General features: G+C 50.6%; 1 protein-coding gene across 3 annotated transcripts in view; it reads right to left on the bottom strand.

Annotated features, from left to right (window-relative positions):
- Positions 1–1,050: 1,050 nt before the first annotated feature.
- SLC2A5 (solute carrier family 2 (facilitated glucose/fructose transporter), member 5) overlaps positions 1,051–13,669 on the bottom strand; it is a 78,782-nt gene continuing 66,163 nt past the window's right edge. For all 3 annotated transcript variants that reach the window (XM_011994198.1, XM_011994197.1, XM_011994199.1), the window contains 9 exons: positions 11,263–11,387; positions 5,948–6,100; positions 4,114–4,239; positions 3,850–4,037; positions 3,615–3,725; positions 2,906–3,007; positions 2,509–2,584; positions 1,978–2,105; positions 1,051–1,873 (listed from right to left, as the gene is read on the bottom strand). In XM_011994198.1, the coding sequence (XP_011849588.1) occupies positions 1,670–1,873; positions 1,978–2,105; positions 2,509–2,584; positions 2,906–3,007; positions 3,615–3,725; positions 3,850–4,037; positions 4,114–4,239; positions 5,948–6,100; positions 11,263–11,387 (1,213 nt within the window). In that variant the 3' untranslated portion in view covers positions 1,051–1,669. The remainder of the gene's footprint in view (positions 1,874–1,977; positions 2,106–2,508; positions 2,585–2,905; positions 3,008–3,614; positions 3,726–3,849; positions 4,038–4,113; positions 4,240–5,947; positions 6,101–11,262; positions 11,388–13,669) is intronic.

Here is a 13,669-nt window from a genome sequence, read left to right as displayed (position 1 = left end):
AGGTGTTTCCCTTTATAGAACCATCAGATCTCATGAGGCTGATTCACTACCATAAGAACAGTATGGGGGAAACTGCCCCCATGATTCAATTATCTCCCACAGGGTCCCTCCCAGAACACATGGGAATTATGGGAGCTACAGTTCAAGATGAGATTTGGGTGGGGACACAGCCAAACCATATCAAGACCCCACTCCTTCTCCCTTCCTCCCCTACCACAGTCTCAAGATTTTAAGACTCTTCAAGATTTCACTACATACCTGAGGACATTTGGAAGCTTCCTCAATCTTACATTTATTTATTTATTTGAGACAAGTTCTCATTCTGTCATGCAGGCTGGAGTGCAGTGATGTGATCATGACTCAGGGCAGCCTTGACCTCCCAGGCTCAAGTGATCCTTCCATTTCAGCCTCCCAAATAGCTGGGACCACAAAGGCGTGTCACCATGCCCAGTTAACTAAAAAAAAATTTTGAGATGGGATCTTACTGTGTTGCCCAGGCTGGAGTATAGGGTGCAATTTCAGCTCACTGCAACCTCTACCTCCCAGGCTTAAGCAATCCTCCCACCTCAGTCTCCAGAGGCCCTCTTCTAGATGCTGGGGATTCAGGCATAAACAAAACTGACCAAGCCCCTGACCTCAAGGAACTGACACTCGTGCAGTCAAACTGCCTGAAGTAGCTGGGCGTGGTGGTTCATGCCTGTAATCCCAGCACTTTGGGAGGCTAAGGTGGGTGGATCGTGATGTCAGGAGATAGAGACCATCCTGGCCAACATGGTGAAATCCAGTATCTACTAATAATACAAAAAATTAGCCAGGCGTGGTGGCAGGTGCCTGTAGTCCCAGCTACTCAGGAGGCTGAGGCAGGAGAATGATGTGAACCCGGGAGGTGGAGCTTGCAGTGAGCCAAGATCACAGTACTGCACTCTAGCCTGGGTGACAGAACAAGACTCTGTCTCAAAAAAAAAAAAGCAAAAACAGAAAAAAAAACCTGCCTGAAGTAGCAGGGAACTTCCTCCTGCCTTCCACTTGCTCACAGAACAACAGCACATCTTGTTGAAAAGTGATCAGATTCATTTTATTGACTACACAGAAGCAATTCCATTTTCCACTAACAATATAATTTAGGATGAAGAATTCTGACTCAGTGTCTCCACAGGAACCTCTTCCTCAGCTTTCTGGATGTCATTGTTTCTGCATTACACCTTCCTAGACAGGTATTTCTGGAAAAGGATCTGGTAAGAGGATGAATTTGGCTCTAAACAAATGCCCATGGCCCCGGAAGACCTGTCGGGGCCACTGAGTTAGTTTCTCTGGCAAAATTTGGTTCCTTTCATCTCGCCACTATAGTAACTGCTTTTGTTATGTTACCAGGAGCCACACAAAGGCTGACCCAGCAAGGTGGAGCCATGTTACCAGGAGCCACACAAAGGTTGATACAGCAAAGTGGAGAATCAGCTGTTTGCTTGACTCGGGGCTGGTGACAGGCCAACCTGGAGAGAGACAGCCCAGCTTTGCACAGTTCCCACTGAGGTGGGAGGCTGGAGATGAGGACTGCATTCCACATCAGAGTCATTTTATTTCTGGATATTCACAGACAGCTAGAAGTCAGAAAAATAAGCCAAAGAGGGAAGCCCCTGGCAGACCCGCTCCACTGGCTTCCTCTCCGGAGTCACTGTTCCGAAGTGACAGGTGGAAGCTCTTTCAGTTCCTCCTTTTCCGGGTGCACTTCAGACACCTTATTCATCTTGGTGAAAATCTGGTTGATCTCTATGAACGTCTTGGCCTTGGTCTCAGGGACAATCAAGAAGATGTAGACGGTGGTGAGGAGGCAGATCACAGCGAAGACAATGAAGCTGTATGGGCCAAGGCCCTCCTGCAGGAAGAGGGGCAGGTGACATGTGTGGGACGCGGTTCGCCCACGAGCTCGCACTCTACTGCATGGGGATCTGCTGAGTGTGGGCCCCGGGCCCCATTCACCTGAATGAATGGGAAGATCAAGCCCACGGCGAAGTTGGAGAGCCAGTGCACGCTGCCCCCCACCATGAAGGCAGATGGCCGAGAGGACTGCAGGAAGATCTCAGTGATGAGCAGCGCAGGTATGGGACCTGTAGGGGAAGGAGAGCAGCCTCCCTGAAGGCAGAGTGGGCCCGAGTATCCCAGGCCTGGCCATGCAGACCCATCAGGTAGCTGGCCCTGGGGCAGCAGCGTCTCTAGGACTCTTGGCCATGTGGGGCAGCACGTAGGTAAACGGCAGTGTACACGGACGGCAGGCCAGCAACCACCCATGAGGTCCACTCTGCTGCCTGCACAGTCTGTGTGTTCCTATCCACACCACCATTTTACCATTTTACTTTCATTATGTGCCACCCACTCCCTTGCAGTGGGCAGGGGAAGAGATGCCATTTCCAGGCTGCACTGGCCAGACCTGGTGTCTCTAAGGAGCTCCAGCCAGGAGCTTCTGGGAACGGAGGGGGTTGTGACACCCTGAGGCCAGCTTTGGGTACGTACTGGGCCCAAGGGCGTGTCCTATGACGTAGGCAATAACACAGACGATGCTGACGTATGGCATCCAGGACACCGTGTCCTGTGGAGAGAAAGCAGTTGGTTCACCTGGAGCAGATAAGCTAGGACGGGACCCCAGGGGGCCGCCAACCTGCCCTGGTGGGTGGAGGATGGCACCTGGCTCCTCCCCAGCAGTGCCACCTCAATGAGCCACTGGGAAATCAGCTGAACGTGGGCTATGAGCTGGCAGGACACGTGGTCCCCAGATGTCTGGCCGGTGGTATTTGCTAAAACAGCTCATTGTGACCCCTTTTCCTTTTAAGGCAGGTGGAGGCGCAGGGTGGGAGGGGCACTGGTCTTCCTGGTACAACTCCAGGCTCCTGGGACCCTGGCTCGTCCTCACCTGTAGTGCCAGAGCCGCAGTGAGCACGCAGCAGGCTGTGAGGCAGATGGAGAAGCCCAGTAGCAGCAGCAGCCTCCGACCCAGGAGCTCCACCACGAACACCTACAGGAGGGTGGCAGGGCTCGGGGGAGGCCCAGCTTCACTCCCGCCAGCCCCCTCCACTGGGGCAGCTATGAGGAGAGCTGGGCGGACCGGGTGCCCACCCGTATGCTCGAACACTCACACTCACATGTGCAAGACATGCCCTTGGGCAGCCAGCGGGAAGTCGGCTGTGGCTGTGATGCGGGGCCCTAGCTGCCCACCCTTGAGACTCAGCTCTAGGACCTCCTAATCCCACAACCCTGAGCCTCAGGATTCCTGCCCTCTGGAGACCAGATGTCTGCATGCAACGGAGACGGAGCCTGCTCCCATCCCCAGGTGGCCGAGCCTCACTCCGGGTACTCTGGGCTCGGAGCCACCTAGCAGTGGGCGCTGCCCGGTCTAGGCGCCCCTACATCCCCGTCAGGTGGTGGCCCTGGGCCCGGTACGGCTCGGCAGCCCCAAGTGTGAGGGGCCGGTGCGGGGCCACCTCCCACGCGGAGTTTCCGTAGTAGGGGCTGGGCCTCCACGTTTTGGGGCCACCGGCTGCCTTCTTGGCGGCGCTGAGGCTGGGGCGTGGGGGCCCCAGGGGCCTTGGGTGGAGGCTGCAGGCCACTCCCAGGACACTCACGGCGCAGATGGTCATGACCACGTTCACGGCCCCGGTGCCGGCCGTCACGTACTGCACGTGCTCCTCCTGCACGCCGGCGCTCAGGTAGATCTGGTCCGCGTAGTAGTAGATCTGCAAGGCAAGCGCGGGGCTGGGCGGCTGCCCGGAGGAGGCGGCCTCGGCGCCGGGACCCACGCCCGGCGCCCCAGGACCTGCGTCCCGCGCCCCCCGAGTCCTCCCGCAGCCCGGCCCATACAGCGTTGACGCCCGACAGCTGCTGGCCGGCCATGAGGACGATGACGGACAGCAGCTGCCAGCGCAGCGAGCGCATCCGGAACAGCTTCAGCACCGAGATGAAGCCCGCGGCCTTCTCTGCCTCGTCCTCCTGCCGGATCTCGGCCACCTCCCTGTCCACGGAGTCCCAGCCGCGCAGCGTCTGTAGGGCTGGGGAGAAGCGGCACCGTCGAACCAGGGCGTGGGGGCAGAGCCTGGAGGCCGTCCCCGTCCGAGCCCTCGTTACCTTTCTTGGCGGCCTCTTCGTCTTTCTTCTGAATCAGCAGGTACCTGGGACTCTCGGGGAAGAAGGGCAGCAGAAGGAGCTGCAACGCCGCGGGGACCCCGGTCAGCCCCAGCAGGATTGGCCAGCCTGGGAAGAAGGCAGCGAGCTGGCACCAGCGGCCACCCCACGACCCCGAAGGCGCCCTCTGCAGAGCCGGCCCCAGCGCCGTCATCCTGAGTGGGGCGCAGCCTCCAGGAGGGCACAGCCTTCCCAGCCCTAAGAACAGCAATTCCCGACGGTGGACACTCGGGAAACACCTGCGGCAGGGCTCAGCAGGGACGCACCCCTGAGTGCATCAGACGGACCACACCGACGAGGCTGGCAATACCAAGTGCTGGCGAGAACGTCCCCGTGTCCTTCAGACGACAGTCTCGCAGGGGCTGGAGGAGCTGGGCACACCAGGCCTGACCCAACTGCCCACTCCCGGCTCTATGTCCAGAGAAGCCAGGCCACCAGGATGCCTGAACTGGAATGGTCAAGGCAGCTCTGATTATAGAAAGGACACCGGAAACAGTGGGAATGTCCTTAACATTCCACGTAGAGGGGACACATGGGCTGGCCGCACTCAGGAGTGGAATTTGGTACCGTGGATGCATCTCACAGACCATGTGTTGAGGGTTGTAAGGGCCACACACTGTGAGGCCCTTACAGAAAATTTGGAAATGGTAATATTAACCCTGCCACTGCCAAAAGCGAAACTAGAGGCAAAGCAAAACAACGAAGCCCAGAGCTTCACAAATGCCTAGAGGGCCATGTGTGGTTCTGAGTCCGGCTCTGGAGCTCCCTGAGACAGGAACCCGGCTTATTCACTTCTGGTCCCAGCTCCTGATGAGAATGTGGCACCTTGGCGTAAGTGTCCCCAACACATGCAGGAGTGAAGGAGAGGCCGGAGCACGTGGTACTTAAACAGGGACCTAGGTCTGTGCCGCTGGGCTTGCATCCTCATGAGACCTTGGACCAGTTTTCCAGTCTCTCTGTGCCTGTGATGCACCTGTACAGTGGCTATGATACTGGTACAGGCTTCATAGGGCTGTTCTGAGGAATACATGAGTTACTAACAGAGACTTGGCACTTGGCCCGCGAGAAGCACTTTCTACAGACAGTGTCTAAGCAGCACAGAGCTTGATGATCCACTTGACTGACTTGCAGGCAGTGTGTGGAACCCTGGCGGGAACTGGCTTGTGTTTTGACTGATGGGATGACTGATGATAGTTTAAAGGGAAAGTCATGCAAAAACAACCCTGGTTACAGGTGTCTGTGCACCTGCCACAGGCCAGGCCCCGGGCTGTCTTGGGGAGGGTGGAGGTAGGGTCTGGGATGTCCTCACCACCTCCCCCACGGGGCCAGGCCACCCTGACTCCTGCTACTTCTCTTTCTGGTCTGCAAAATGGGATAATCACCGAGCCCCAGGCAGCAGCGTTGCTGGGAGGGTCCTATGAACTGATGCTGGGGCCGCCCCAAGCACAGAGCCTGGCACACTGGTGGCTGTCATTGCTATGCCACAGGCCTCCATATGGACAGCCGCTGAGCAGGCAGAGAAGCCAATTACTCAAAGCCACCTCATCCATCTCCTAAGAGGGACTAGACAGTAAACACCGGCCAGTCCATCATCGCCCCTTTGTCCAGGGCCTGCTGTGTGGACTCAGGACAGCATGGGCCCCCCAAGGACATCCAGCCTGTTAGAAGAGACCAGTCTGCAGAAGTCCTGTCCTGTGGTGGTAGCTTTGGAACACAAGGAGGGGGCCAAGGGTGGTGGTGAAGGGGTGGGGGTGGTCCCGAGATGTCCTGAACTCACCATCTACGTTTGCAAGGAGATTCCGAAGACCAAAGATCTGGGCCACAAGGATGCCAACAGTGATGAAGAGCTGGGGCACCACCCCGAGAGCCCCCCGCAGGTTTTTAGGGGCCAGCTCCCCTAAGTACATGGGGACCACGTTGGAAGATAAACCTGGGAAGAGGTGAAATAGAAACACCATCAGGAAAAATTAGTCTGGCAGGGACAAGCTGTCTTCAAGTATATTATTCTTAGCAATAACATTATTTGGGAACTCTCTCAAAACTGCAAAGGAGAAAGCAAACACCTCTTTTCTCAGCCCACTGTACTTTAAGGAAAGACAAACAGATCAAAGGAGCTATGCACAGGGGCCCTTGCTTTGGCCCGTATCATCTGCGGACACTGGCCAACTGGATTTATGGCCTTCCCAGCTCCCTGGCCTGAGTCTAGAGCAGCTCACATTTCTGCTTTTTGAGGAGGATCTGTTTAGTAAAAGGCAAGGCAGCTGGGTGTGATGGCTCATGCCTGTAATTTCAGCACTTGGGGAGGCTAAGTGGGGAGGATAGATTACTTGGGGCCAGGAGTTTGAGGCCAGCCTGGGCAACATAGTGGAACCCTGTTTCCACTAAAAATACATATATATGTGTGTGTGTGCACGTAATATATATATGGCCTGTGTGTATTTACATATGGCGTGTGTGTGTATGTGCGTATGGCTTCTGTGTGTGTGTGTATAGATATACATATATATGTGGCCTGTGTGTGTGTATGGCCTGTGTGTGTGTATGTGTTTATGGATATGGCCTGGTGTGTATGTGTGTGTGTATATGGCCTCTGTGTGTGTGTGTGTGTATATATATGGCCTGGGTGTGTGTGTATGTGTATGTGTGTATGGCCAAGGACCCCTGGCCCCCAGCTTTACCTAATAGGAACAGTAAATAAACCAATGCAGAGATACTTTCATACACCTTTAAGAACAAGTTATATGTCTTACTAAGCATTAAAAATGTCAATACCTGTTATAGAATATCTGCATTTCTGGGATTTCTGTAATGCCTGGACTACTTCCGAATCCCCAGTATTTAAACTTATAAATTTTCCCATCGTACTGGAATCTAGTGGAGGGAAAACTTACTCTATTTTATAGAATGAGGTGTTGCCTGATGTTAATTTAAAAACATAGGCAGAATTTAATTTTACAGTTTCCAAAGTATTTTCACATATATTGTCCTATTTAATTATCCTAAAAGCACATCCAGAGGCTGGGGATGGAGAGGAAGTTTCACGAGTCCAAGTATCAGGTACCAAATCCTGAGTCAAACAGAGGCTCAGGGACGTGGGTCTCTGAAGGGAGACTCTCAGGAACAGAGTTTGGAGTGAGCAGAGGTTGGAGCTGCTGTTGATGGCAGGGTATTTGATAGCACTGAGATAGGAGGGTACCTGAGGCCATGTTTTCCTGCTTGGCAATTCTACCCACAGACGTCTCTGCTTAGTATTTCAAAAGAGACATCACAGTTCATTAATACTGATTCTTCCTCATTTTCAGAGCAAAGAGGGGCAGTCGTTAAAGCAGCTCTTAGCATGTCTAGGTGGGAAGAGGGAGCAACACCTCAAAGGCCCAGGGCAAAGGGCCGCAGAGGAAGGGAAGGCCTCCTGGGAGCTGAAGTGGGAGGCTGTGTTCTCACCACTTAACAAGAGCCACTTAGCGGCAAGAGCATCTTGGTGAAGGACATAAATGAAGGGTGAAACCTCAAGAGGTTTGTGAAGAGATGGGGTTACCTGTATGTTGGTGGGAAGCAATCTCTATTTTTGTCTTTAAAATGACTCCACTAGGACCTTCGAGCCAGCCAGTTCTGATACTAGAGTCAGAGCAAAGTGGCTTTTTTTTTTTTTTTTTTTTTTGAGATGGAGTTTCGCTTTTGTCTGTAGTCCTAGCTACTCAGGAGGCTGAGGCACAAGAATTGCTTGAACTTAGCAGGTGGAGATTGCAGTGAGCTGAGATCGCGCCACTGCACTCTCCAGCCTGGGCAATTAAGCAAGAGTCCATCTTAAACAAACAAACAAACAAACAAAAAGTTTAAATTCCTCTGAGCCAATGAATACCTTCAGTCTTCCTGCCAAGAATTAATAACAAATCAGTGAGCTGTGAGCATGTTCCAGTCAAAGTCATACTCGTCTTGGCACCCCCCTTGTCAAGGTAGTTGTTACTTCATTTTAGAGTGAGCAATGTGGTTCTTGTTCATATGAGTGGTTTTATTTTTGTGTTGGTTTGTTTTGTTTTTGAGACAGTCTTACGCTGTCTCCCAGGCTAGAGTACAGTGGCGCGATCTCAGCTCACTGCAACCTCCCCATCCCGGGTTCAAGCTATTCTCGTGCCTCAGCCTCTCTGGTAGCTGGAATTACAGACCTACTCCACCATGCCCTGCTAATTTTTGTATTTTTAGTAGAGACCGAGTTTCACCACGTTGGCCAGGCTGGTCTCACACTCCTGACCTCGAATGACCCACCTGCCTCAGCCTCCTGAAGTGCTGGTATTACAGGCATGAGCCACTGCACCTGGCCATATGGGTGGTTTTAAAATGAGTGTCTAAGCAGCACATAACTTGATGATCCACTTTGCTGACTTGCTAGAGGTATGTGAACAACTGATGAGAAATGAATTATGCACCCAATGGCCACTGTTCTCAAACTGTGATCTGAGGACCCAGGGATCCCAAGACCTTTTGAGGGTATCTGTGAGATCAAAATTATTTTCAAATAATTCTGAGATGATATTTGCCCTTCATTCTCTTTCTCTCATGAGCATATGGGAGTTTTCCAGAGACTTCCTGCCAGGCCACATCACAACCGACCTGACCCAGAGTATGTCTGAGAATTCAGCTGTCTTCTATTAAACCAGACATTGAAGAGATTTGCAAAAATGTCAGACAAGGCCACTCTTCATGTAACAGGCTTATTTTAAGAAAATGAATTAATATGTTTCTTGGTTGCCATTTCTAATACAGTAAACATTGATCCATGTAACCCATATAAGCAAAAGCTCTTTGGAGCCCTCAATAATTTTAAGTGTGCAAAGGGGTCTGAGACCAAAAACTTGGATAACTACTGACTTCTGAGTAAAGGCTGGGATTTTTAACTGATTTGTTATCTATTGGAGCCTAATATTTCTCTGCTAGAAACAATTCTGTATTGTTAATGGTCAATAGAAAAGTGAGTGGACCTGCTCACTGCTGGCAACTTTTAGGAATCATCTGTTTTTCAAAATGTTGAGCCCACTGCAGAAAAACCCCACAGGTCAGGGCAAGATGGCAGAGACCAGCCGGGCATGGTGGCTCACGCCTGTCATCCCAGCACTTTGGGAGGCCAAGGTGGGTGGATCACCTGAGGACAGGAGTTTGATACCAACTTGGCCAACATAGTGAAACCCCATCTCTACCAAAAATTAGCTGGGTGTGGTGGCAGGCGCCTGTAATCCCAGCTACTCGGGAGGCTGAGGTAGGAGAATCGATTGAACTCGAGAGGCGGAGGTTGCAGCGAGCTAAGATCACGCCACTGCACTCCAGCCTGGGCGACAAGAGGGAAACTCTGTCTAAAAAAAAAAAAAAAAAAAGATGGCAGAGACCCAGCCAGGTGCTCTCAGGGAAAGCCGAGCACGAAGGGAAGTTTGCCGTGGGGCTCACCATCCTCCCTTTGGTATGACTTAGTCTCTGTTTGGGAAATGTCTTCTCATCTTTTTTTCACGTCTCTGTTATTGCCAATTAATCCCAGCTGAGGGGTTTGTGGACAGCCAGCCAAACTATCCATTTGTCTGTATCCCTGCATTTGGAAGGAACAAATGAGAGTTCCTTGGCAATGTCGGGACAGTGACTGGAGGGAGGCAGTGAGGCACCTAGGAGGGGCTCCCTCAAAGGACCCACCCTCTACCTGTAGGACCCTGAGAGTTTCCACCCTAGATGCCTCTCCCCGCCTGACCCTGAGAAATACTGCCTACTAACGATGCCAACTCAGGGAACGCCACTGGCATGGCTGTACCCTCATCTCTCTTCAGTGTGAAGCAGTTACGGGAGAGTTTTCTAAAATCACCACTGTGCAGCCTGGCAGCCTAGGCTTGGAAGCAACAGAGTGGGATTAGGAAAAACCACCTCCCAGGTTGTTAGATGAGAGGACTCAGCAAGTCAGCACCCGCTCAGCAGGTGGGCATTTCAGGAAGAACACTCGGGATGCCCTTGGCAAACTTTAAATTGCCTTATAAAACTTAAAATGTGGCATTGTTAGCACCTTTCTGGTAGTGGAATTCATATATTAGATTGTTTCTCAAGCTTTTTTGGCTCTCACCCACAGTAAAAATTATAGAAATACATTTTTCACTGCAACCTGGTTCTCGTGTGTGTGTGTGTGTGTGTGTGTGTGTGTGTGTGTGTGTGTATCCGAAACAGAAGTGGGCAATACTTATCTTTACTACACATAACACAGTCTCTTCCATTTCATTTATTGGTTTATATATATATTTATTTATCTTTGAGACAGGGAATGTGGTTTGGCTCTGTGTCCTCACCCAAATCTCATCTCGAATTGTAATCCCCATGTGTCAAGGGAAGGACCTGATGGGAGGTGATTGGATCATGAGGGCAAGTTCTCCTGTGTTGTTCTTGTGATACTGAGTTTTCACAAGATCGGATGGTTTTATCAGGCAGTTTCCCTTCTCTCCCTCTCTCTCTCAGCTGCTGTCATGTAAGACAGGTCTGCTTCCCCTTCCATCATGATTGTAAGTTTCCTGAGGCCTCCTCAGCCACAGGGAACTGTAAGTCAATTCGACTTCTTTTCTTTGTAAATTACCCAGTCTTGGGGAGTATTCTTTACAGCAGTGTGAAAACAGACTAACACACAGGGTCTCACTGTGTTGCCCAGGCTGGTCTCAAGTGATCCCCCCGCCTCGGCTTCCAGAGTAGCTGGATTGCAGGTGTGAGCCATTGCATCCAGCTATTCTATTTTTAAAAAGAAAATGCTGCTTACTAAACAGGTATCACCACCCACTAACTGGTTGTGACCTGCAGTTTAGAAAATATCGAGATAAAGGATTGGATCGGAAGGACCCTTCCCAGGTTAAGATTCTGCATTTCAGTCTTTCAAAGATGTTTCTTTGTAGGAAGCATCACAGTAAAGCGCTAAACCTGAGAACCAGGTAGGGCTCAAGCATCTATTTCACAGTAGAGGCATAGGAACAGCTTTCTATACATTTCAGAGATCACAGATTGGTTCTAGTCCCTGGGAACCTGTTGTCCTCCTCCTTGATGACCCTCACAGAATGGTCAACAATATAGCATAGTATTGTTTACCTGCACATATTCCCACCAAAAGTCTGGAAATAATGATAAGCTCAAATGACTTGGCGACTTTGCTGCATCCCATTAAGATCGCAGGCACGATAGAAAATATGTTGTTGAACAGCAAGGCCCCTTTTCTGCAGAGGACAAAATATCAGTTAGTTTGGCTTAAGTATTCACTCATTCATGCAGGAAATGTTTCTGGAGTGTCTCCTCTGCATAGGCTCCAGCAGTTACAGCAGTGGCTTTACTGCTGTGCGTTTAGCTCTCTGGGACCTGAGACTGATACAGGTCAAGTGCATGGCCTGGTGTGGGAATACTCTCTGTGTGGGGAGCAAATGGAAATGACCATAGTCCAGAGGGCATCAGTGGTGAAAATGGAGGGAAAGGGCTCTGTATTAAGATATAGTAAAAGGTTTTTGAAATCATTAGCTAATTTATAATTTTGGTGTAATCTTGAAAGCCAACCCCAAAATTGTCCTGGGTAAGGACATTAGAGGAAAAGAAAAGTATAGATCCATCTCACTTATGTCAACATAGATGCCACAATCCTAAATGAAATCTTAGTAGATTAAATTCAACAGCATATACAAAAATATTTCAATGTCTTTCACCATAGTAAAGATTATATTGGGGCCAGGCACAGTGGCTCATGCCTGTAATCCCAGCACTTTGGGAGGCCGAGGTGGGCAGATCACTTGAGGTCAAGAGTTCGAGATCAGCCTGGCCAACATAGTAAAACCCCGTCTTTACTAAAAATACAAAAACTAGCTGGGCGTGGTGGCAGCTACTCTGGAGGCTGAGGCACAAGAATTGCTTGAACCCAGGAAGTGGAGGTTGCAGTGAGCTGAGATCGTGCCACTGCACTCCAGCCTGGGTGACAGGGTGAGACTCCATCTCAAAAAATAAATAAATGAATAAATAAATAAACATTATATTGGGAGAAAACATTGGATTATCTCAATAGAAGCAGCAAAAGAAGTCAATAAAATTTAACACCATTGGCCGGGCGCGGTGGCTCAAGTCTGTAATCCCAACACTTTGGGAGGCCGAGACGGGTGGATCACGAGGTCAGGAGATCGAGACCATCCTGACTAACACGGTGAAACCCCATCTCTACTAAAAAATTCATAAAGCTAGCTGGGCGAGGTGGCGGGTGCCTGTAGTCCCAGCTACTCGGAAGGCTGAGGCAGGAGAACGGCGTGAACCCAGGAGGCGGAGCTTGCAGTCAGCTGAGATCCGGCCACTGCACTCCATCCCGGGCGACAGAGCAAGACTCCGTCTCAAAAAAAAAAAAAAAAATATTTAACACCATTATGATTTTTAACTTTTTATTTGTTTATTTAAAAGTTGGCCTAAGTTTCTTTCTTCCTTGCTTTTTTTTTTGAGACAGTCTCGCTCTGTCACCCAGGCTGGAGTGCAGTGATCGCAGCTCACTGTAACCTCGGTCTGCCATGTCTAAGTGATTCTTGTGCCTCAGCTTTCCAAGTAGCTAAGATTACAGGCACGTGCCCCTACACCCAGCTAAGTGTTTGTATTTGTAATAGAGATGGAGTTTCCCCATGTTGGCCAGGCTGGTCTCGAACTCCTGGCCTCAAATGATCTGCCTGCCTCAGTCTCCCAAAGTGCTGAGATTATAGGCATGAGCCACCGCGCCCAGCCAATTTTTTTTTTAAACCAGCCTTAACAAACTATACATAGAGGAACTTCTTTAAGCTAATAAAGGAAATCCACCTTAAACCTATATCAAACACCACACTTAATGAAACTTGGAAAGCATTCCCATTTAAGTCAGGAACAAGCCTACCCTGGAGATCCTGACAGAAGCAAAGCAAACTTCGCTGCAGGGGCCTCTCACAATGGAGCCCTCATGATGAGGACCCTCATGATGGATGAAGCCGTGAGCGAGTGGCGCTCCAGCATTCCTAAACACTGAGAAACTCGCCACACGTGAGAGCCGCTTACACTAACAGCACATCTTCAGACAACAGAATCAGACTGTGACTATAAAATGTTTAAAATGATTAGTATCATAAAATAAGGAATCCAAATGGTACTATATTGGAGAACCGACATTACCTGACTTCAAGGCTTACCATAAAGCTACAGTAATTAAGACAGTGTGGTGCTAGTAAATGAACAGGCAAATGGGCCGGGCGTGGTGGCTCCCGCCTGAAATCCCAGCACTTTGAGAGGCCAAGGCGGGCGGGATCACATGAAGTCAGGAGCTCAAGGCCAGCCTGGTCAGCATGGTGAAACCTCGTCGTCTCTACTAGAGCCGCGTGCCTCTAATTCCACCTACTCGGGAGGCTGAGGCATGAGAATCGCTTGAACCTGGGAGGCGGAGGTTGCAGTGAGCCGAGATGGCACCACTACACTCCAGCCTGGGTGACACAGCGAGACTCTGTCTAAAGAAAAA

This window comes from Mandrillus leucophaeus, unplaced genomic scaffold, assembly GCF_000951045.1.
Source record: "Mandrillus leucophaeus isolate KB7577 unplaced genomic scaffold, Mleu.le_1.0 Scaffold446, whole genome shotgun sequence".
Classification (NCBI taxonomy): Eukaryota; Metazoa; Chordata; class Mammalia; order Primates; family Cercopithecidae; genus Mandrillus; species Mandrillus leucophaeus.
This window is presented reverse-complemented; position numbering and strand designations above follow the sequence as displayed.